The following is a 22,624-nucleotide window of genomic DNA, read 5'->3' as shown; positions in this document are numbered from 1 at the left end:
TTCTTCCAGACGAATACCAACGTAAATGTGAAATACAATTTCTAAAGGAACTTTCTGGTGGGCTGTTCGCCTAAGCACGCTAATAACTGTCGGTAAAGCGCGTAATAAAAATCGCACTGTGATGTGCGAAAAAATGACCTTGCACTCGGCCGCAACGCTTGAAACAGCGACGCTGAGCGATCGTATAGCCCAGAATTTTCCGGGAGTGCGCGCGAACTTTTCATCTCATTACTCATGATGATGATAATTTCTTTTCGCGCGTCTCGAACTTACGGCCGTCACTGCGCGTTGCATAGCGCAGCTTGCAACACCGACACCGCGTTCCAGGAGACCCGCTCCGTGAATACGTCTCTCTCTCGCTCTCGTAGCGCCTAAAACCTCTTCACCTCGCAGAGCACGAGCGTACGAACGCGCCAGCTGTGGACGAAGACGACGACGCTCGAACGCAATCATACTGTATATGGTTCGCATAAATGCATGCTCTGCAGGCGTGGCTGTATATCCTAGTGGTTACGACGCTCGCTTTGGGACCGGGGGTACGCGGGCTTGAATCCCGCCTCGGCAAGAAAGTTTTTCTTACTTGATAGTTTCTTGCTACGCACCACAAATTACGGCTGGCTGAAACAGCTTCGCTGTTAAAATTGAAAAATAGAACAGCGCAAGTAACCCGAAAAGAAAAGTGGACAAAACTCTTGACTTCAAGTTATAATTTATTCCAGGTGAACAGCATGGTCAGTATGGTCGGCAAGGTTTAACCGTCTTCAAGAAATCAAAGCAGAACAAGCCACACGCGCGTGCGCCCGCTTAAAGGCAGGGACAGTATCAAAGTGATAAGAGAAACGACGTTTCACGAAATTCCAGTCGACTGTTTAAAAGGTTATCGAAGGATTGCTAACACAGTTGCGCCATTTCTTTCTTCTTCTTCTTTTTTTTTTTTTTTTTTTTGAAAGCCTCAACTATTTTTTTTTTTTTTTGATAAACTTGTCTCGTGCGCTCTATAGCCACCGTTTCAGGACACCTCAGTTCTAATCAAGCCGAACTGAAATGTCCTCAGATACCGCGAACCACTACTTCAGCAAATTTCAGTTTTTCAGTCCACTGCAGGCATTGTTTGTGTTCTATACTTGCGCTGTATTGAGAGGGATGAGTAGGGTTTCCAAAGTTCCGGTTGTCACTGCGCCGTATACACGTCACTGAGTTCGCGGAACAAAGCTGCGGCCCATGTTGCCCGAGTGTTGAGAGCCTGTGGCGCCCGCGCAGGGTGCTTCGTACATGGACACCGTGGTGAGCAACATGCACTCGCCTTGCGGTTCCCTGCCAGACCCCGACTGTCAGGGCTACCTATGCAAGCTCAGCCAACAGTGGAAATCCTGGAAGAAGAGGTTCCTCGTGCTCAAGGACGCCTGCCTCTATTTCTACAAGGATCGGAACGCTCCCGTCGCCGTGGGTGAGTGCCCGTAGGATAGAACGATGGAAAGGGGCACTATACCTTTAGGAGCCGCCATGGTTGCTTAGTGACTGCGGTGTTTGGCTGCCAAGCACGAGGTCGCGGGATCAAATCCCGGCCCCGGCGGCCACATTTCGATGGGGGCGAAATGCGAAAACACCCGTGTACTTAGATTTACGTGCACGTTAAAGAACCCCAGGTGGTCCAAAGTATTCCGGAGTCCCCCACTACGCCGTGCCTCATAATCAGATTGTAGTTCTGGCACGTAAAACCCCATAATTTGTGTTTGCAGTTTTTCTTCTTATAGCATAAAAAACACACGGACGTAGAAGAAGAGAACGAAGGCACACACAGGCACCTGTGTGTGTCTTCTTCCATGTGTTTTTGGCGCTATAGGAAGAAAATCAGCAAACATGTTACACCAACAAGCCCAAATGTCTACACCCATAATTTAATTAACTACCTTTAGGGCTCTGGCACAAGCTCTAAAACAAAGCACGAATATTATGTAATCGCGCATACATTGCTTGGCTCTTTGTCGGTGACCGTTTTTCGTCGGTTTGTCAGCGTTATCCATTTGTCGCCCCGGCGAAAGACACGCAATACTGTTTCTGAAATTATCTAATGTCTTCGCGGATGCAAAAAAACGCCCGTGCATTGGGTGCACGTTAAAGAACACCAAGTAGTCAAAATTGGCCCGGGGTTCCCCACTACAGCGTGCCTCTTAGTCAGTTCGGGATTCTGGCGCGTAAAACCCCGGAATTTAATTTAATTTAAATAATGTTGTCGGGGATTCTGAAGCGAAAGAGTCGTGTCTAGTCATATTTGGTGCGCGACGCGAATGTTGACGCACATTCTACAATGTAAACGAGCACGAGCGAAAAGCGGGCGGACTTGACCCCTGATACCAGATTTCGATGACCGGAGATTGGGCTCGCCGCTAATCGTTGTGCTTTGAATGTTAACTTGTTTTTCCCGGCACAAGTTCGCCCAATAATACGTTAGACTCGGGAGTGTAACGAGTTCTGGCACTGACTGGTCTTTCACTGTTACTACAACGCGACATATATACAGTCGAGTCCAGTTAATTCGACACTTGTGGGACTGAAAATTTTGTTCTAATTATCGGACAAGCCGAATTAACAAACTAACGAATTCAAATAAGACACCGTTCAGGGCATAGCGCAAATTATCATCGTCATCATCATTGCAGTAGAGCTTGCTGCCGTCACCGTCGTCGCCTGGAGGAGTAAAACTGTCTGCCGAATTACTTGTTTTCAAGTGTTTAGCAATCCGTGCGCGCCATATGAGGTTGCAGGTGGGGTACGAATTAACCGACCTGATCGAACTTAACAAGTTTTCCTGCCATATCAATGTATGATTTCTCGCCAGGACTTCCCGGTGCATTCGAATTCAACCAAAAATCAAATTAATCGACGTCAAACTAACGGGACTCGACTGTATTAACAAGGAAACAGTCGGTGCTGGGCATGGTCGATGGTTTTCGTAACTCTGCGTGACGCCATCAGAATTCTTGACGCAGAGTCGGCGATAAAAACGCGTGCCGCGGGACCTCGGGAAAAAAAACGGAATATTTCCGCAGCTGGGCCACACAGTCTCCTGCTCAGATTTCCAGCTTCTACTATACTACGTGAACGAGAATTGCTCGGGAATTCAACGTTTTTCTCCGAGCCCGTGATGCGTACTTCTTACGCCGGCTTTGAGTGTGCCAGAGTCCTGGCCAACTCGCTACATTGGCTATGACGTTCCGATGCTGAGCGAGAAGTCGCGTGTTCGAGTCCCAGCCGCAGCGACTGCATTCCAATGGGAGCCGTACGCAAACACAGAGGGCACTCGGGAACCGAGGTCGCTCCGTAGGTAGCGGATGTACGAGTGGTTAATAAAGGCAACTGTAAAGCGCGCCTTTTATGCGAACATCTTCAGTATACAATAGCGCCAACGGCCTCTAATTCAATTTACTCAATCCACGTATACTCTGGGAGTTGAGCAATGTTTTCGTTCTGTTTGTCCTTATTGCTCTTTTATATGCCCCGTTCTTGCCTGCCCTTTATTTAAATACGCACGGTAAAATATTGTGTGACAGACGAATGGTACTCCATCTGTCTGTCGGAATAAAAAAAAACATTCCCATCGGATTACTGTGGGATCCCTGTCTGAATAAGAAACTTTCACTTGCGAGTTGAAGTTCTTGTCCTGTTTTGCTTTCACGTAGAAAGTCTTGGTCTTGGTAGCAGCCCTTCGAAAAACTTCCAACTTCAACGTAGACCAACTATAGGAGCCGAATGGCCACATTGTTATACTCCCCAGACAGCTATCTGTTCTTTTCATTGACACAGTGTTTGTTTCTCTCTCTCTCTTTTCCTCTCTTTTCCTCACTTTTTTTTTGTTTTGTTTTGTTTTTGCTGCTGCGCAGGCGCGTTTCTTCTTCACGGTTATCGCGTGCAAAGCTGTTCCATGACCGGCAAGAAGAACACGTTCGAGGCGATACCCCCCGAGCCCCTGATGCGGCATCTGCGATTCCTGGCTGACACCGAGTACGAGAAGAAACGGTGCGTTCACTTCAAATCATTGTTCGCTTTCAGTTCTTATTTCACTGTAACTTTTCATTTTTCATACAAAAAGAAAAGTAGAAAAAAAAACTAACGAACCAGGGCCTAGAGGTGCTTGGCAGCGGCTGACTAGGTCCTTATCATTAATATTTTTTAGGCACCAGCAACAAAGGTTACATGTTATCATGATGTAGTCAACGGTAACCAACAAGAAAAGCGTCCGGTTGGCTACGCTCTGCTGGAGAAAGGGGATATATAAAGATCAGAGATGTAACTCCAAAGCAAAGTTTTCGAACCAGTCTCAGATTCCATTGATAACTTTGCTAGTGTGATTGAACATCACTGATAAGTACTACGTGCTAAGAGCTTACGTCCTTGCTTTGTTGATGTGGAGGCACCCGCCGTCGTTGCTTAGTGGCATTGGCGTTGCGCTGCTAAGCGCGAGGTCGCGGGATCGAATCCCGGCCGTGGCGGCCACATACCGCTCGTGAACCGAGCGGTACACCCGTGTACCGAGTGTACCGTGTACACGCCCTTGTACCGTGCATCGGATGTACGTCAAAGAACCTAAAGTGGTCGAAATTAATCCGTCGTCAGTCACTACGTAGTGCCTCATAATTAGATCGTTGTTTTGGCACGTAAAACCCCAGAATTAATTTTTTTATCGGAAGTCATACTTATCCAGATCTCCATCTATCACTTTTTCTTTCGTCCTGCGTTGATACTTTTTTAGTAAATATGAATTTGCGTATCTTTCCTCTGATTTCCATTTATGAATTTGACTAGGTCAGCTGTACTTCTAGCTTTAGTACATGCATATTCATGCATATTCCAGTTTGAATATAGTTCGTGCAAGGATTACGTAAGGTTGTGTAATAATTCCGTATGCTTCCGGTACTCTTATGGGAAACGATGTGGTTTTGGTATGAGAGCCAATGTTTTTCGCGTGAAATACAACAAAAACTCAAGGAAATATTCTAATACGTACAGAAACATTCAAACTTCTGTTGAAACTTTCATTCAGTGCACGAAACATTTCAATGTGACGAAATGGCCTTGATGCCGTTCCTTCCAACTCTGCAGCTCTGCACCAGAAACAGATGCATTATATATTTCCATGCTTGAGACAATATATTGGATGCAGTTTGTAAAATTTCTATAGATATATTTAGAGCAGAGTTGCGAAATTGTAAAATTGTTGCTTCCGTTTTCTTTTCATTTATAAATGTTTACTACTTTTATGAGAGCCTAAACCAGAAATCTTATCGCTACACTCGCCAGCATTTTTTTTTTTCCTTTCGTAGATGCAACAGATTTTGCGCGAATCTTTTTAGCACTTGTTTATTTAAAGGTTTCTACGTTTTCATTATTCCAATCGAGAAAGCAGATGTAATCTCGAGCTACATCTTTCTTTTGACTAGAATAGTAAACGAAATAGAATACATTACCGACATCAAAATTGAAAACATATCGGCAAATAATTCCGAACTGCCCAGTTCAAAAGCAGTAGGCGACGAGTTGATTAAAGTCATTCTGGATGAAAGATCGCTTTAAATTGAACACGTCGGCCATCTTTTTTGCCAGCATGGAAATCACAGGGAGAATTAACTCCGTGAGAACATGGACATCAACTTCATTATAGAAGCTCACATACACTTCAAGCCTTAGACAAGCCTAAATATTTTAAATGGGGGGAGTGGCAATGGAGGAGTGATGAGGCCATCTCGGCCTCATCATTTCCTCTGCGTCCATACGACGTTAAGCCTGCTCGGTGAAACAAGGAGGCCTCGTCGGTGGACCAATCGGCAAAAAATCGATTTCGATTATTAATTTTTCCACCTGCTTCGTTCATTTTTTGTCCTACAACAGAAGTACCATCTTATTAAAAGAAAATGAAGCCGCTGTCGCAAGCACTCCCTGAAACAATTTTCGTAACGGCCCCCCACCCGAACGTTGCAGGCGGTAACCAGAAGGACACGCTTGGGCCATCAGGGCTTCGCTGTGTATATACGGACATACTTCTTCCCTATATTGTTTTACAAGCTTCCCAATGGAAAATGTGGTCGCTTTCCATCTCTGGGAAACTAATCACTTCGAGGAAGACGCAAGAAGCGGCCAAGCGCTATATCTCTGAGCGATGTCCAGTGATGAATCGCTCTCGTCACGTGTGCCGGCGATAATTACGCGAAAAAATTGTTTATTTCTGCACTTTGTCGAAGTAAAGTACACCTTTTCTTCCTGCTGTACGAGCTCACCAGCGTCTAACGACAGAATGATGTATCGGCACTCCTTGCTCGTTCTTCCTGTTCTGGTCAGTGATTTAATTGAAGCGCAATCATGTTGCACCAGTGACGATCATACCTTCATGAAACAGTCCTGTTTTGCAATGTTAATCGTGCGTTTAAAATGAGAGCAAGAGTATACAATGCAACTAACCATTGATACTTAACTGCTTATTTTCAGATGGCTTGCATCGATGGAGTACTCGATCGACCGGTGGATAAAAGTTTGATGGTAGCTTAAACTGTGTGAGTACGTCCTTCATTTCTTTCAGCTTCCAATTAATTGGTAGTCGCCGCGCTGAAATATGTTGTGATTGCGAACTGGATGAACATACGCATGTTGTTTCCGTGCTATTCAAGCTACTTTGTGATTAACTTCAATTCACATACACAGCGTATATAGGCCTCTCCGTATCTTTTCTAGCCATAATGTCTCCGAGAAATCACCAGTGAGCACAAGGGCACCAACGTTTAAGTTAAATTGCCGAGACAGGGTAAATATCGACACCATATATTCAGCGTTATTTCGTTTAATACGTTAATACTGCTAACCGCTGTATGGCAGGTTCACTCGACGACACTGTAGTTTGCTTTGCAGCAGTTCCCACGAAGCTCACCCTAATCGTGTTCTTCGGTATGACGGTATGTTTTAATGGGAGATCATATGTACAGGGCTGGAACTTCGGAATCTCGCAGCAGTGTCGCGACTTAGAAATGTGCCCAGATAAGCCTATACATTCGTAATATCGATCCACATAAGTTTTACTACGTAAGTGAAACATATTTGCTAAATTGTTTCACGTACTAACGGAAACCTACGTGGAACGAATGTCACTGAGCGACAGCTCTTCGTTTCGTCGAATTTCTTGCCACTGTTATAGCTGTACATCTATCGTAATATCACTCCACATTGATGTATCCATGTAATAGGTGTAACATTTTTTGCAAATATGTTCCATTTGCTTTGTGAAACTTGCGACAAAGAAGATTAAGAGTGTAATGAGTAATGTTACTGCTGTTTTGTTTTTTGTTGTTGTTTTTTTTTTTCAGAGCTGAATTGTGCCAAAGCAGCTCGAAAATGGATTTTCGCCAACAGTGACTCAGGACTCGAGAACGGAAAACTTGACGTGTGACGTTGACTGTGACCTTGATGGAGGAAGGCAAGACAGGACAAGAAGACAAAAAGAAAGAGCGAGAGAGAGAGAAGAGGAAAAAAAGAAAAAGTTCCGCGCATATCTGGATGGGAACGATGTCCAGAGGGGCGCATGTGAACAGGACACTACATCGGATTCGCGCGATTGCGTCTCCCACCAGATACACCAGCAAGAAAACGGCCAAACCCGAAGACAAAAAGCGCAGTTTGTTGTGTTGTGCGCAGTGTGCGACGCATGTTGTGTTGAGACGTCGTTCAAGCTATAAGAGGACTCTATATACTTAGGCATCTTTGAAATTGAGAGCGTTTCTTCGCTGAGCGCGCCCCCGTTGACAGTTGTGCGTTGTCGTCGTTGTCTTATCTTCCGAGTGGCGTGTGGCTCCGTAGGGTTTACGCATATACCCTGTTCGCGCATGTCGCGAAAAAAAAAAAAAACTCTCACGCGCTCAGACGATGGCGTGGCGTAGAATTTGATGACCCCCTCTCTGTTTTGTTTTTATCTTCGGATGACCGAACAACTGCGGCTTTAGCGCACTTGAAGCCTTCGTGCGAGTGGCCAAAGGAAAATCGTTTCGGCTTCCTCTGTTGGTCGAGAGGAGAGCGGAACGGGCACACGTCGTTATCTCAGCATACACAGCATGAATCTGAGCATTTCGCATTATTGATTTGCGCAGACAGTGGGGTGGGGACGTAAAAATGGGAAGGAAATCAGAGGAGTAATACAGAGATGAGAGGGTCAGCAGCAACATCGCCGAGTCACACAGGTCGGTCACGTTTTAAAAATACTAAAAACGAAATAAAAAGGCGACTTTTCAAGTGTCAGCCATAGAACAGAAAGGACGTGAGATAGCAGTGAACAAGCCGTCTCACAACAATTAGCAGTCATTCGTGCGACATCGGAGAATATTACATCTTTGGAACCATTTTCGCTTGTTACATCTGTTACTGCCATCTAAATCGGCGTTCCCACTTCCTTTTCGTCTTGTTCCCCGTGTTCTGCTTAATACTTCCTGTACTTTCTTATTCGCTGACTGTCGCCTGTTTTAATGTCTTGCGTATCCTGCGACAGATACTTTTGCGAAGAGGACGCCATTCTTACTGGAATTGGGGCGGTCAATCGCACAGCGTCAGCACGCGTCCAAGATGACCCTTAAGTTCGCGTAACTGCGTGGACCCAAAGAAAATGAAAAACAGAATCACGACCACTGCAGATGCGAACAATCGACGTGTGCTAGAACATTAGCAATGTCTTCTCGTCTGCTGCGTTCGTGTTTTTTTAATGGTCAAGAGATACAATTTGTTACATAAGGCACCACCATGGTTTAGCTGTGATCACCGACAGTCCACATCCACAATTCATTTGGGTTAACACAGCGTTTACTCAACTCATTGTAGCGAGTTCTCTCTCCTTCGAGGGTTCACCGCCCTCTCAGATTGTGGCCAAGATTAATTAGTGGGCCGGTTCAGACTCTTATTGAGTGAAGACAGTTCCGACATCGAGGACGAGAGTTCTCCCTGCTCCCTTGAATATGGGGGTTTCGATGATACGGTAGAGTGCTCACTAGACCTCTAGAAAGTAACGGTTCAGTTTGTCACGTGTCATGCATTTTAAGAGTAAGCTTTAGTTAAAGTATAACTGGATAAATAAGTAACCGAAATCAAAGCACCACTCGAGTCACCGTTATGGTTCATGCATAAACGATTTAATGTTATACCAAAGTAAAACTTAAGTCATGCGCTAAGTGAGGTTGAAGCACAACCTCGTGCAATCCGCGGTTAGCCATTTCAGCCGGCTCCGCAGTTGCACATTCATTGCGCCATAAAGCGCCATTCTGAAAGCGAAGCACCGTGATTATTTCAAAGTAAGCCTACGCGTGAAAGCCAAAACATAAAAGCGACCTTAGACCGAACAACGCTTATCGAGTGCCAAAGGGAAATGACGAACAACGCTTCACGGAAATTTTATCGCCATGGTCACCTCAAGTACACCTACGCACAGATTTAACTGCACTTTGTTACTTTTCATCGCAGTTACTTTTCCATTTCGAGTAAGCCATCCGTATGTAGATAAGGTTGTTTATTGCTAGGACTACACCTGCCCACGCAACGTTTTACGCGCAGAATTACAGTCACGGACAATGAGGCACACCGGAATCCAGTACACTGATTGAAGTATTACGAAATATTATACTTGGGGTTTACATTACTGAGAAAAAAAAATCCCAAACTTGGAATTCCAGCCACTGTTAAACAAAATGATAAACTCGTCATTATTAATGATAAACAAGTCATTATTCCGTGTTCTACTGCGCCGTCATAGAATATTTTCTAAATGGATCGTCATAACACCTTGGCAGCTTCTCTCCACGTGTATAGCCTTGGTGAAAATCCAAAATTCGGCCACGTAAACGCAGGCTTCAATCGCGCTGAAGTTGCGAGTTAAATGATCCCTGCATGGATGAGCGAAAACGCCAACTCAGATATACTCTATTACTAATAACCGAGGTCCGCTGTACAAGACATAATTATATATACTTATAGATAAACTTCCAAGTCACAATTTCTTATTAATTTCATAAGTAACAAACCATTTTCCGATACAAAAGTTGTTGAATAAACGACATAGGGAAATGATCGTCTCTTTTATCCTGCTTCCTACCTAGTTCTACTGGTTGGAAGCGAAACAACGAGAGAACAAAAATTCCCGACTCCAGTGGAACCTTTGATCCTGTGGTTTGCTAAGCAGCAGCTATGAGCCTCCAATTCCTCGATGAGTCGGATAAGTCACGCAAGAGCCTCTGAATTTCACGTGATATTGTAAAGTACCCCTCATCCTACCTCCTCCCACTCCCCCTCTAATCCCGGGTACTCCTAAAGAAACTTTAGGAACTACAGTGCCACCAGAAGGATTCCTGGACACTCCTGGACAACGGTAAGAAGCTCGCAACGTGAAGAACTCCTGAAGGACGCAGAAAATAAATTTCAGGACGCTAGTAATGTGACACATTCTGGGCATTTTTTACAGCGAAGCTGTTAGCTTCTAGTTGATTGGGATTCTTCGTGGCGTGCTCACCCAAAAAAACGGCAGATGGAAAAGGGTTTTGCGTTTGAGTTGTGTTTCTAAGATATTCGAATTACAATCCGATGCTATCATGTCTGCAGGTTGCGTGTAAGTCGTACTTTAGGAATTTTCTGACGCATTTTACTTTGAAGAATTCAATAACTTCAATAATGCACTTACGCTAGACGGAGTGGCCTACAAGAATCTGGATGTAAGCTGTGCTAACGGAACCGCCACCTGGCGGCCGCTCAGACAGACCTGGAACGGCAGCGGGAAAATGGCTTTGTCTTTTAGTTTCCGCATAACAGATTTATGTTTTCTCGTATATTCTAATAACAATCCGAAGCTATCATGTCTGCAGCTTGTGTGTAAGTCGTACTTAACGCATATTCTGACGCAATTTACTTTTAAACATTAGTTCAATAAGGCACTTGCGCTTGGCGGACGGCCTAGCGGAATGAGGATCTAGTCTGCACTTCCGCACACGTGCGCGTGACGTGCGTCGTTTGTGGTGGTGGTGCTTATATGACGTTGTCTAACGTGCGCACCAGCTTCGCTGTGCTACATCCACTTTCACAGCGTGGAATGGAGGCGGATTTTTTTTATACGAGAAGACTCTTTACTTTGCAAGTTTATCATCTGTTAGTTTGCGCGGAGAAGCTGTGGCTTAGTTATTATGAGCGCTTGGCTTAAAATCATTGGTTCAATGAATAGGTACACCTGCTCGCGTGCCTTTATTACGTTACGTCGTGCCGTGCCTTAACCGACACGTGACGAACTAACAACGGACAAGAATACGATCACTCATGCTGAGAAGCTAATTTCCTTGCTGCTAACTTCTGTCCACTGTAAAAACAAAGCAAAGGGCTCTCAAGTCATCAAGCTAGTTATGAGCGACTAATGCGATAGCATTACGGCATCCTATCATTCAATGAGTCATCGCTTTCTTAGGAACCACCTCAATCCAGGGCCCATCTGGTACCGGGAAACCACCGCTACTCGTCTAATCACGTGCATATTGACGTCACACCACTCCGCTGCTATTATTCCCGTGCTCTGTTGCTCTCACTCGCCAGTGGCCTTTTCTATTTTTTTTTTTTTTTCAGCTCAAGAGAGAGAGGCGTTTTTCTTAGTTGGGTCTTGTTAATACAGTCACGAAAACCGTATCTTTCGCAGTGACATTTTTTTATTTCATGTGTTCTGATACGGTGCCAACCTAGCACTGCCAGTGAGGTCATTCTACTGTCCTTGAATTCTTCTGACTGAGCAGCAATGCTTGGCATCTGGAATAAGAAAATTGCTCGCGGATAATGTAGTAACGACGCACCCAACAAGGTGGTCATGACGAGGTTAATATGATACTGTAACGTAGTAGTGACAGTGAAAAAAAACAGTCGTAAAACGGTGTATGACGAAACTGATTCTTTATTTGGCGAACCTGTGCCCACAAAAGCAAGCTACACTCGAAGCACAACGACAGCGGCGGACACAGTCGGCGATCGCCGAAATCTGATCAGCGGCGAAACGCGTCGGCCTTTAAGCATGAGTCATCGAAGGTTCCAGAGTAATTCTGGAGCCCGCGTGTCTTCCAGAAAGTACTAGACAATTCGCGTTGCTCATACAATCAGATTACATAAGCGTCGGTGACAACAGACAACGGACAGAAGCATCGATAACGTTCGAGAAGCTTCCGATACATGCAGGCGCGTCCTGCGCCGAGCGATAATGTTTAATATTTCTTGGTCGGTGAAAAGCGGTCACCTATGAAAGATAAAGAAGTACACGTGTCAATACGATATACACATATTTCGATTGTTTGATTCGAATATCTGGGAGACTGCGTACATTTTAGATGCGAAGCAGCTTATGGCGGGGGCTTTGTCCGTACCTCCGTCCCGCGGCGTCCCACACCCCCACAGCGCATGCGCGTCCCCTCCCCCTCTCTCTCCTCTCCTACGATCCCCCCTTTCTCTCCTCTAGGAATCCGGAGCGGCGCGCACGACAGGTGGTGCGACAGCTGCATACTCCGCTGGAGGCGCCACGTTAGTTCCGCGGTATGAAAATGACGGAGCGCACGCGCTTCATTCGCTCTCCTGTGCAGCGCCGCGATGAGCACTCGGGCTGCTGCCGCGAAACCATCTCCCGCTCAAGCTAACCATCTCCCCGCTGCTTCGCATCCACACATGGTTCCCTTAAACGGGAGATGGAGTAATTTTTATCATATATAGAGCAAAGTGCAACTTCGGCATTGGATAAAACATAGGTGCGCCTGCGTTCTTTCTTGAAATGAATGTCAGCCTCCGAACAAACAAAAAAGAGGTAAATAAAGCTACAAAAGCATGATGACAGTTCGTAGCTGTCCGCTGCAGTGAATAAGGTTCCACGTCATTGTTGTTGGAGCGGAAACGCCTGGTTTTGCCGCTTGTTATGGTAGAAGGCCCTGGAATGATCCCAATGCAGTTGTGTCAAGGCTGAAAACTCGTTTCGACACAGTGGGTGCTGTCGCTGTGTGAGCGGCACGGAATAGAGGTCGGGCCTAATAACAAATACTGTCAGCAGCCATGGTTCGGTTACTACAATGGTATTATTTGCAGAACTTGATATTGCAAAAAATCATGGGCCATTCCACTCTCTGAAGGTGGATCACCAGCGAAGCTGTTCAGCACACGACACAGAATGGGAGGCCGCGTATAGTCTAGATTCCCGAAGAGCAACGCGCCTACGAATAGCGACGGCAGGAACGGAGACGAGAATGCAATCGTCGCGGGAGTGCACACTACACGTGGCCTACCCCATTACGACGAGAGAAGTGAAAGCCAAACATCTTTATTATTATTAAATTATGGGGTTTTACGTGCCAAAACCACCATCTGATTAGGAAGCATGCCGTAGGGGGGGGACTCCGCATTAATTTGGACCACCTGGGGCTATTTGACGTGCACCTAAATCTAAGTACAGGGGTGTTTTCTGCGTTTCGCCCTAATCGAAATGCGGCCGCCGTGCCCGGGATTTGATCCCGCGACATGGTGCTCAGCAGCCCAACACCATAACCACTGAGCAACCACGGCGGGTCAAGTCAAAAGTGAGAACGGCACCTTGTCTTATATACACGCGCGACGGTGCCGCCGCCCCGGGAGAGCGGCAGCAAACTAGGCTAGCAAGTGGTTGAAACGCCGACATAGAGAGGGCGGTGCGGACCTAGACACTGTAAAATCCTTATATAAGAAAAGTACCGCCATCTACACTTTCCTCCGCCGTCCCCTCTTTTAAAGCGCTTGTTTTTAAGTGCGAATGCACTTCTTAAGCGACCCCGAAAACTCCGCCGGCATCCGCGCTCCTCCTCCTCTCCCCTAGCAACGGCGCGAGGAGCGGAGAGGAGCGTCTGTAGCAACGGCGCAGCGACGTCACGCCCCACGTGACTGCGCGCGCTCCGCCCTCCGCTCCGTGGCTGCGCGCGCCCCGCGACGGCTCCGCACCGCCTCTCGCGCCGTGTACGTCACGGCGCGTTGTGCATCTGGCGCCTCCGCGCCGTTGGCTGCGCGCGCCGCGCCGGCTCATCGCACCTCTCCGCGCCGTGACGTCACGGCGCCATGCAGCTGGTGTGCCTCTCCCCCGTTAGGTTTGCACTGCACCCCGGCCGCCGCCTCTCCCTCGCGCTGACAGCTCCCTCCTCGCCCGGTAACAGCCCCTCGTGTGCGTACTCTCCCCACCGCTCACCCCCTCTCCAACCGCCTGGCGTGTTTCGCTCCGCCGTCACGTGTTGTGTGTGTGGCGCCAGCGCGTCAGTCGTGCTCTCTCGCTGCCGTCTCCTTCGCTCGGCTCTGCAGTTTAGTCGCGCGCGCCCCCTCATAGCATCACCCCGTGCTTCGCACTTCCTCATACTCCCCTTCGGGGAAATGCGGGTTCTTTTCTTTACTTTTTGCTTGCGACAGCAAGTCGACGGTGGCGCACCTAGAAAGTCCACGTTGAAGCTTGCAGGCCGGGCGCGCGCCGCCGCCGTCGCAGCCGGCGACTGCGGTTGCACAGAGGACTTTCAACATGGCTCTGAGGCGAATATATATATACACTGCCGACGCGAGTCGGCCTTTTGGGCTAAGATCCGATCGTAGCACCCTTGTGTGACAAGGGTAGTTCAAGGGCGCGTTACATGCAGGTCCCGGAGTCCACCACCCGGAGTCCACAAGGGTATTGCGCTTGCACCCTTTCTGCAGTATCACCAGGATCGGCACACGTGTTTGCAGACGCACACGAAAAATGCACGGAAACCTAGCCATATACAGCTTCGCCGTAATAACCCTAAGAGTATTGAGAACATTGCTGCAAGCATGGTCGAGTTGAAGTCCTAAAAGCTTCCGTATTACATGTGGGGGTGATTTGGTGTCTAACGATAAAAGGGAAGCTGCTGGCTTCTCCAAACGTCAAATACTTAACGATTGAATAGGCTGACACGAGGTGAATATTTATTTATTTATTTATTTATTTATTTATTTATTTATTTATTTATTTATTTATTTATTTATTTATTTATTTATTTATTTATTTATTTATTTATTTATTTGGTTCACACTGCAGACCACAACAAGGTCCAAGCAGGGCAGGCACGTCATAGTGAAAATATTACAATAAACAATGCAGTGTATGAACGGACACAACGTAGCAGAAAAATACAATTATTAATACAATGTACTGGTGCTATTAGCAACAAAAATACAGAAGATGAAAGGATAAGAAAAGAATGCACAACACACGCACCTTCACAACATACACTGTACACATACGGAATGAACTAACATTCATAATAAAGCTTTTACCAGGCTTCAAACCGGCTTGCGATAGGCTACGCATTGACATCTGAAACATAGTACCGTAATATTGTCCGAGGGGCTAATTATTAGCACCTGGGACAATATTTAGGGTATAGTATACATCATTAAAGATTGTGCGAGTGCGTTTTATAAAACTCCCCGGTGCACTTGAGCGGCAGAAACAGACAAGCAATCTAGGCAATACAATGGTCACGCTGCTCGAACAGGGATTAACAGCTACTTGAATAAATCCCTCGCACAGTCCTCTCGGCGCGCGAGCTTTCTAGACAAAACACATTATGTGTAAATAAGATCAATGCGGCCGCCAAGTCAGTCGGGTACAGCGTCGCTTCTGAGGTTGAGGGAGCCGAGGTTGAGGGAGCTATCAGTTCAAGGCATTGTACGCCGCCGCCGTGAGCGGCCACGGGTCACGGGACGCTGGAGAGCAGCGGCCTTCGAAGTCGTCAAACTCCATGTCCCAGAGCACGACGCAGGGCTTCGACAGCACGGTCAACTTTTGCCTGATGGAGCGAGGAGTCTCCAACGCCAGCTTGACGGTCCTGGACGCCGATGCCAGAGTGCAGTACTTGACGGGGTCCATGCTGACGTCGGAGGCGCTGCACACTTCCGAAAAGGCGCGAAGACCCGCGGTACCAGTGTACCCCGTCGGTTCAGCCGGTTCCATCCGCGTGTCGGTCTCGGAGCGGTTGGCGGCAGACTTGAAAGCACGCACCTGTTTACACGAAGCGGGAGACACGCGAAGTTAGAACATAACATCAACGGGCAACAACGCTGTAGTTCAGGACAGACTGATCTGCCGCCGAGGTGGTACGTTCAGCGGCTAAAGCGCCACTAGGTCGCGGGATCGACTTCCGCAGTGGCGGCAACCACATTCCTGTCGAGACGGCCATTCGATACCGGTAGCAACTTGCGTTTCTATGGTGCGGTCTTGCCAGTAGTCCATGGCAGCGGCAATTTCGCCACCGGTTGAGCCATCATAGACTAGTTGCCGCCCATGTTAAGAGGGACCTTTTGAGCAGACTTGTACAGGTTACAAAAAAATGGACTTACTTAATGAAGCAACTGTGTAGAATTACTTCATTCAAAAACGAAGTTGATTGCAGTTGCTAATTACTGCCCAACGAAAGTAATTGACGAATTACTCTAAAGTAATCGATTACTGGCAACCGCACGTTTAACAGTCTTGGAGTGTGTTGCCGTATATGAGTCTACACACTCCAAGACTGTTAAACGTGCGATTGCCACTATGCGCCTCGAATCCGCCCTTCAAAAAATCGTGCTGTCATATTATAAGGCACAAGAAAGCTCTGACGAACAGATTTTGAAGTTGAGGAAGGCTGGCTTTCCTTGTTTGGTTTTAAGCGCAGTTTCGGAGGCGTTATTGAAAAAGGTGAAAAATGAAAGAAAGAGAAGCAGTGAAGAAGGTCGAACATTCGAAAAGAAAGTTAAACCAGTGGTGACTTCGTATTCTCACACAGTGGCGCACAATCTTAAACACGTCGCCGTGAAATACGAAATTTCTGTGGTTATTTCCGCGCCCCGAAAACTTGCTACTTTGTGCCGCCTGATTGGCTCTGATGACTCTAAGAAAGTAGGGTGTTCTATTAAACATACAAAGCCTTTTGTGAAGTGTGAAGAAGGGGTCGTATACCGCATACCACTGAAGTGTGGGAAAGAGTACGTCGGCCAAACGGGCCGATGTATTAATGAACGCCTGCGAGAGCATAAGCTTTCATTGAAAAATTGTTATGGTTCAAACTTGCCTCTTCATTGCAAGGCCTGCGGGAATGAGAATAAACAAGTAAGTGAAGCAAGGCTTCATGATACAACAATCATGTTTAAAAGTAAAGATTCTGTGGCGCGTGAATTGTTGGAGGCCAACCACATTAAGAAAAGAGGGGACGCCTGTGTCAGCACACCGTCTCTGAATATTTACACAAATGAAAGCATGTTTTTAGATAAGTTCTAGATTCGCGATTCTCTTTATATGTATCTTCAGTGTTGAAGCGCGTGCGCATTCACATAATCAGTGTTCCTCTTTTACAGCGTCAGCTGTTATGGGCTCATTCCAATAGCCATTTCTGGTGGCGATGAAGCCGCCGCCGCCGCCCTGTAGCCGCTTATCGCATGCGAAAAGAAGTACCCGCTCTCCGCCGGGAGAAGAACACAGGCCCGCTGCGTGGGAGGCGGATACTCTTCTACCACTGAGCCACGCAAGCGCTTGCTATCCGAGAGCGGGAAACGCGCCCTATGCAGGCGCGCAGGTGCAAACGACGAGATGCGATTCAGACGCAGAACGTAAACAACGCGATCCCAAGCCTCCACCGGTATGGTGGCTCCATCTAGTTAAGGCGTTGGCAAACGCAACTTTTCATACACCGTAAATTTTGCTACCGCCTTCACTAGATAGCGCTAACATACCGACGGACGCTCGGGATCACGTTGATTGCGCTAGATTGGGCGCGTTGCAATGGGAGTGAATGTGACAGCCGTACTTGCATTGTCGGCTGCTTGGCTGGGCCGAAATTCTAGGCACTATAGTATAGTACTGTCGAAACGATCGTCTAGCTTACGCTATCACTGTGCTACGTGTGCCGCGCAGGCCTGGCATTTTTTATTTACGTTCCCCTCTCCCCATGGCTATATATCAGCCACCTTTGACTTCAATTAACAGTTGCAAGTAGCGCCTTGTCCTGTCTGTGTTCCTTCTTAGTGTGCCGTCACTGTTGGCGCTTCATCTTTTGGAAACTGACGCCTTCTAAACGTTTTCAAGCAAACGTAACCTAGACGTTTTGAGAACGACGTATTTTAAAGCGCTGAGGAGGAACGCCTTTAGGACATTGTGTGCAGGCACTGTACTTGTTTCCCATAGAGATGTTGCAACTTATTATTGCTGCTCGCAGATCTCCTTGAAACTTCAGTTCGATATTCAGTAGGCACATTGATACGGGATAGTCGTCGGCGACATGGGCTCTATGCTGTATTACCGGTGACCTATTGATCCATGGGTCCTAACGTTCCGGACCAACACTGTAGCTTCGAGATACGATGCAGTGGAGAACCTGTGATTAATTTTGACCACCTAAGATTCCTCAACCTGTCACGTTTGTCAAGTACACGAGCGCTTCTGCATTTCGCTCCCATCGAAATGCGGTACTGAATACCGGAGACAGCGACAAAATGAATGGCTTCAGTTGGAAATAGCCAATACTGGACATCCATGCGCCTCATAACTTGAATTGACCGCGTAAATAGTTCCCAGTCTACGTTTATGGTAATAAATTACGTTCAGCCCAAGTACGTGCGCCTCAAGTAAATGAATCCTTGGCGTTTTTTGCGTACTGTGACGCTTTAAAGCCCTGAGGGATAACAAGCATTTGTAGAGAATGTGATGCACATGAATGTGATACACATGACCATATCAGCACGGCGATATACAACTGCTAGTCGAGCGAAGAATGGTGATGAGAAGTCTAAATTTTGTGTTGCTCTGCCAGATCTATCTACTACAGCGTATAAAGCGGACAAGTGTTTTATATATTCTTACACTTTAAGTGGAATATTTACATTGTGCAAGAGAGTTTTGTATAAATACTATTCCCAAGTTAGGTATGTGCTTCAGACCGGTGTATATCAGTTGTGCCTGCTTAGGTTGCTCTGATTTATGCAGTTCCCTTTACTTTGACATCTGTCCGAATTAAAGGGTTGCAAAGTGGACGCTTCACTTTTTTGTCCTGGTTTTTGACAACTCTTGCAAATAAATAAATAAAATAAGTGAGGTCTAAGGAATCTGTTCTCAACAGTTCGCATATATTGAATTTCTCATTTAAACCCGCCATACCGCATCAAATTTGGTTCTGTAGAATTCAAGCAGAACAGTTTCTCTGTTCCCACGCATTTATAGAACAGGAGCTTCCGAGGCAAAGCGTGTTCATAAAAGGAACGCAATTTTACAGGTGAACATACCAACCTCGAAAGAAATCGAGATGCATATCTTGGCGTTCGGAGCAAGAGCCTTGAGAGCGAAAAAGACGGGGGCGACCGCGTGGCCGGGGCAGTCGTACTGAAAAGGGTCAAGGTTCCTTCGCCTCTGGGACCGCAGGAGCAGAAAGTCGGCGACCTCGCTAGCGGCGAGCAGGTCCAGTCCCCTGCTCACATCCTCGAGTTCTCCGGGCACGGTGACCGTAAGCATGAAACGCGACTCGAAGCGGGTCTTCAGGGACCTCAGGAGCGCCGCGTAGCGACTAACGTCGGATGCGGACCCGCAAGGTCCTCCGGCATACGGCCAGTCCAGGTTGAGGCCGTCGAACTTGTGGCTCGTCAGCCATCTGTACGCTGCCTCCCCGAAGAAGATCACATCGCGACCACTCTGGATGCTCTCCGAGAAGTCGGCCGTTTCTGGCTCGCTCACGAATAGCGTCAGCAGCACCCTGAGGTGCCTCCAGATTCGCCGTACGTTGGCGGCTATCGTGAAACCCTGGTAGATCTCGTCGAAAAGCTTGTCCCGGCTCACGATCCTCCCGGACGAGTACTTGGCCGAGTGGTACAGCAGGTGCGTGCACAGCGAGTGAGGGACAGTTCCGAGCCTGTAGCGGACCTTCTCGAACTGCCTGTAGGCGGAGTTTCGGAATACGCAGAAGATGGGCACCTTGCTTGGGTCCACGTCCCTGCTCCGGTTCGAGTGGAGCAGGTGATCGGGAACGTACCTGCAGAGCAGAACTAATAATTTTGGCGCAGCGAATTCAAGCTGTAAACGCGTACGGCGTCAGAACCATCCGATCCGTCGGACGACATGTCGTAAAGGCAGCTGATGCGGCTGTCGGGAATGTGCAGGCACGGCCGCTCGATCAGAGCACACAGCCGTTTGATCTAACAGCTGTGGTGCATGCTCGAAACTTACTGGAAATTGGATGGAAGCTTTCTTGCGTTATTGTTGTTGTTGGATTAGTTGTAAGATGACTCGGAGACATTTTACTCACTCGCGGCACGCCGGACACCCCTCGGAAGCCTACCGACAGTGGTAAGAAATGCCTGAAGACTAGTTGTACAGCAAAGCTAACATGTTAAGGGGACTCCCACAAACGTGCTCGCGCAGTGACGGCGTCCTCACTGTCAAAGGTCAAAGAACCGTATAGTAACGCTACCTGCGTCAGTATCCCGATTCCTGAATGTTTGCTTTGAACCGTAATTATCAATTATTATAAAATAAAAGTTACCCTGGGTATATCTAACTCGAATTGACAACCTCTTTTCGCCATTCTTTGAGCCAGTAATCACTAATTTTGTGTTTCTCGTGTCGCGTTTTGCCTGCTCCACGTTGGAGTTCAGCTAGGCGATTCTACGGCTGCTGTGACGAAAGCTAGCGTCATGGTCTAGCAACGCAGCGTGGTGGCAGTTCTTAAGCAGCCATATGACCAGGACGTCGCTGAGAACGTGGCGGCAGCGTCGGTGATGAATCCACTAAAAACAACCAGAAACATATACAGGATGTCCCAGCTAAATTTAGTCAAGCTGTTTAACGAAAAAAAAGTTAAAGAAAACAATGTGCAAGGTACAATTTTAAGACCTATATGGTGTTCGGTTGTCAGAGGTCTGACAACCGAACACTGTAGGTCTTATAATTGTACCTTGCACAATGTTTTCCCTAATCTTTTTTTTTTTTTTCGTTAAACAGCTTGGCTAAAGTTAACTGTGGCTGCCTATACAGTACTTCGGACAAAGTGTTTGAGACCTTGCTTAGACAGCTTGGCTGTCTTTGATGTAACCGTTACTCAGATTGGCACACATCTGCGAAGGTGTTTAATACTCAGTTTAAAACATTTATATGAATTCTGTTTGCGCTTTGCCAACCTGCTCGTGCAATTGAGTGAAAGCGCAGTGAAGGAGTGAAGGGGGTGTCGGCGAGCGCCTCTGCACCAGTCGGGAGTTGGTCGCGCATATATATGGATAACTAGACAAATTGGACCACGGTGGTGTGTCCAGCTGTGCTATCATTTGTATGTTGCATGCTTTTGACTTGCGTCGTACGCGCAATCACACTCTAACCTCTATTAGAACCCCCTTGCGCGCTTTCCTTCCTCCATGATATAAACGGGTCCTCACTCCCCTATTTCCAGAGCTGCAGTGAGGCGCAGGCACACAGCTAGATTAAGTGGGATACAGATATACGTCAGCAATATCTATCGGGAGCGATAGATGAGGCGCCAGAGAAATGGCCACTCCGACTTACAAAACCTCCATGAAGTTTCTGCCGACAAAAAAAAAAAAAGAAAGCTGGAGGCGCGTCTAGCACGTGGCTTTGCTTCGACTGTTAGACCTATTTGACTCTGTTGGAAACAATTATGTATGTGATTTTCAGAACGACTAGTACAAGGTATCTGATCTTTACATACCGTACTTGCATTTCTTTAAAATATGCACGAAAGTCAGCGGTCGGCAAGCAGGCATTCAGACAATGCCTGCTTGCATGAACGTGGTAACATACATTTAAAAAATTTGCTGATTTTGCTAGGTTAATCCAGGGCAACCTGTACCTGAGCCGGTTCTTCTCTTCCGGCTGATGGCAGTTCTGGAACCTGGTGGGCGCGCTCGTTGGTCGACGGCGTCGGGGCTTTGTTCCTGGGCAGGAGGAAGAAGGCGACGAGCAGAGCGAACTGCACGGCCAGCATGCACGTCGACGCGGCGGCGATGCACCGCGGCCAACTGCACGCGCCCAGCACTCGGTTGGACACATCTGGGGGCTGATCGGGTGACGGGCACTGGGACGAACAGTCTCCTTCGGCTGAGCATGGACACTCGCCGTCTCCAAGGTTTGCCGTAGATGGAAGCAGCGAGAGCGGCGAGGCCGACATTGTTCTTCTTCTTCTTCTTCCCTAATGAAATGTTGCAACCCACTCTGGGATAACGTAGGTACAGCGCAATAATTTTTGGAAGGAAACAAAGAAACAGTGGGACTAGCCGGGTGACACCGGGTCTCCCCTGCGTCTTCTCTGGACCTAAATAAAGCTTAGTTCACTCACTCACCGGAAAGAATGGCGTTCTTTCCTGTCTCTTTGTTTCCTTCCAAAAATTGTTGCGCTGTACCTACGTTATTCAGTATGAACCAACTCGCCCAAATCAAGCTGTTGTTGCCACTGGCCATGAATCGGGCAGTGAAAAAAGTGTTATAACTAGATGAAAGTAAGTTGAAATGGAATAAGTATCTTGTAAATCGCACTTAACGTGTGTACTGTTACAAATATGAATGATCAAATATCTAATTATTATAGAAAAAATTATGCGAGCA

At 47.2% G+C, this 22,624-nt stretch overlaps 2 protein-coding genes across 2 annotated transcripts in view; one reads left to right on the top strand and one right to left on the bottom strand.

Annotated features, from left to right (window-relative positions):
- The window catches only part of LOC119462005 (uncharacterized), a 195,876-nt gene extending 188,375 nt beyond the window's left edge, over window positions 1-7,501 (top strand). The window contains 4 exon segments of the mRNA XM_049672054.1: window positions 1,261-1,447; window positions 3,882-4,017; window positions 6,481-6,543; window positions 7,350-7,501. Of these exon segments, the coding sequence (XP_049528011.1) occupies window positions 1,261-1,447; window positions 3,882-4,017; window positions 6,481-6,529 (372 nt within the window). The 3' untranslated portion in view covers window positions 6,530-6,543; window positions 7,350-7,501.
- A 7,706-nt stretch (window positions 7,502-15,207) lies between these two features.
- LOC119460818 (chitotriosidase-1) lies at window positions 15,208-22,190 on the bottom strand. The gene is made up of 3 exons (XM_049672395.1): window positions 21,873-22,190; window positions 19,310-20,086; window positions 15,208-16,051 (listed from the first exon to the last, which is right to left on the bottom strand). The coding sequence occupies exons 1-3, from the start codon at window positions 22,188-22,190 to the stop codon at window positions 15,704-15,706; spliced, it is 1,443 nt and encodes a 480-aa protein (XP_049528352.1). The 3' UTR covers window positions 15,208-15,703.
- Window positions 22,191-22,624: the final 434 nt, after the last annotated feature.

This window comes from Dermacentor silvarum, chromosome 8 (genome assembly GCF_013339745.2).
Source record: "Dermacentor silvarum isolate Dsil-2018 chromosome 8, BIME_Dsil_1.4, whole genome shotgun sequence".
Lineage (NCBI taxonomy): Eukaryota > Metazoa > Arthropoda > Arachnida > Ixodida > Ixodidae > Dermacentor > Dermacentor silvarum.
This window is presented reverse-complemented; position numbering and strand designations above follow the sequence as displayed.

Bases quoted from the DNA above. Each gene is read 5' to 3' on its own strand.
- LOC119460818 (XM_049672395.1), bottom strand. From the start codon at position 22,190: ATGTCGGCCTCGCCGCTCTCGCTGCTTCCATCTACGGCAAACCTTGGA. The intron at 20,087-21,872 runs GTACAGGTTGCC...ACGCGTTTACAG, and splicing joins GAAGAGAAGAACCGGCTCAG to CTTGAATTCGCTGCGCCAAA. The intron at 16,052-19,309 runs GTTGGTATGTTC...TCGTGTAAACAG, and splicing joins GCATCTCGATTTCTTTCGAG to GTGCGTGCTTTCAAGTCTGC.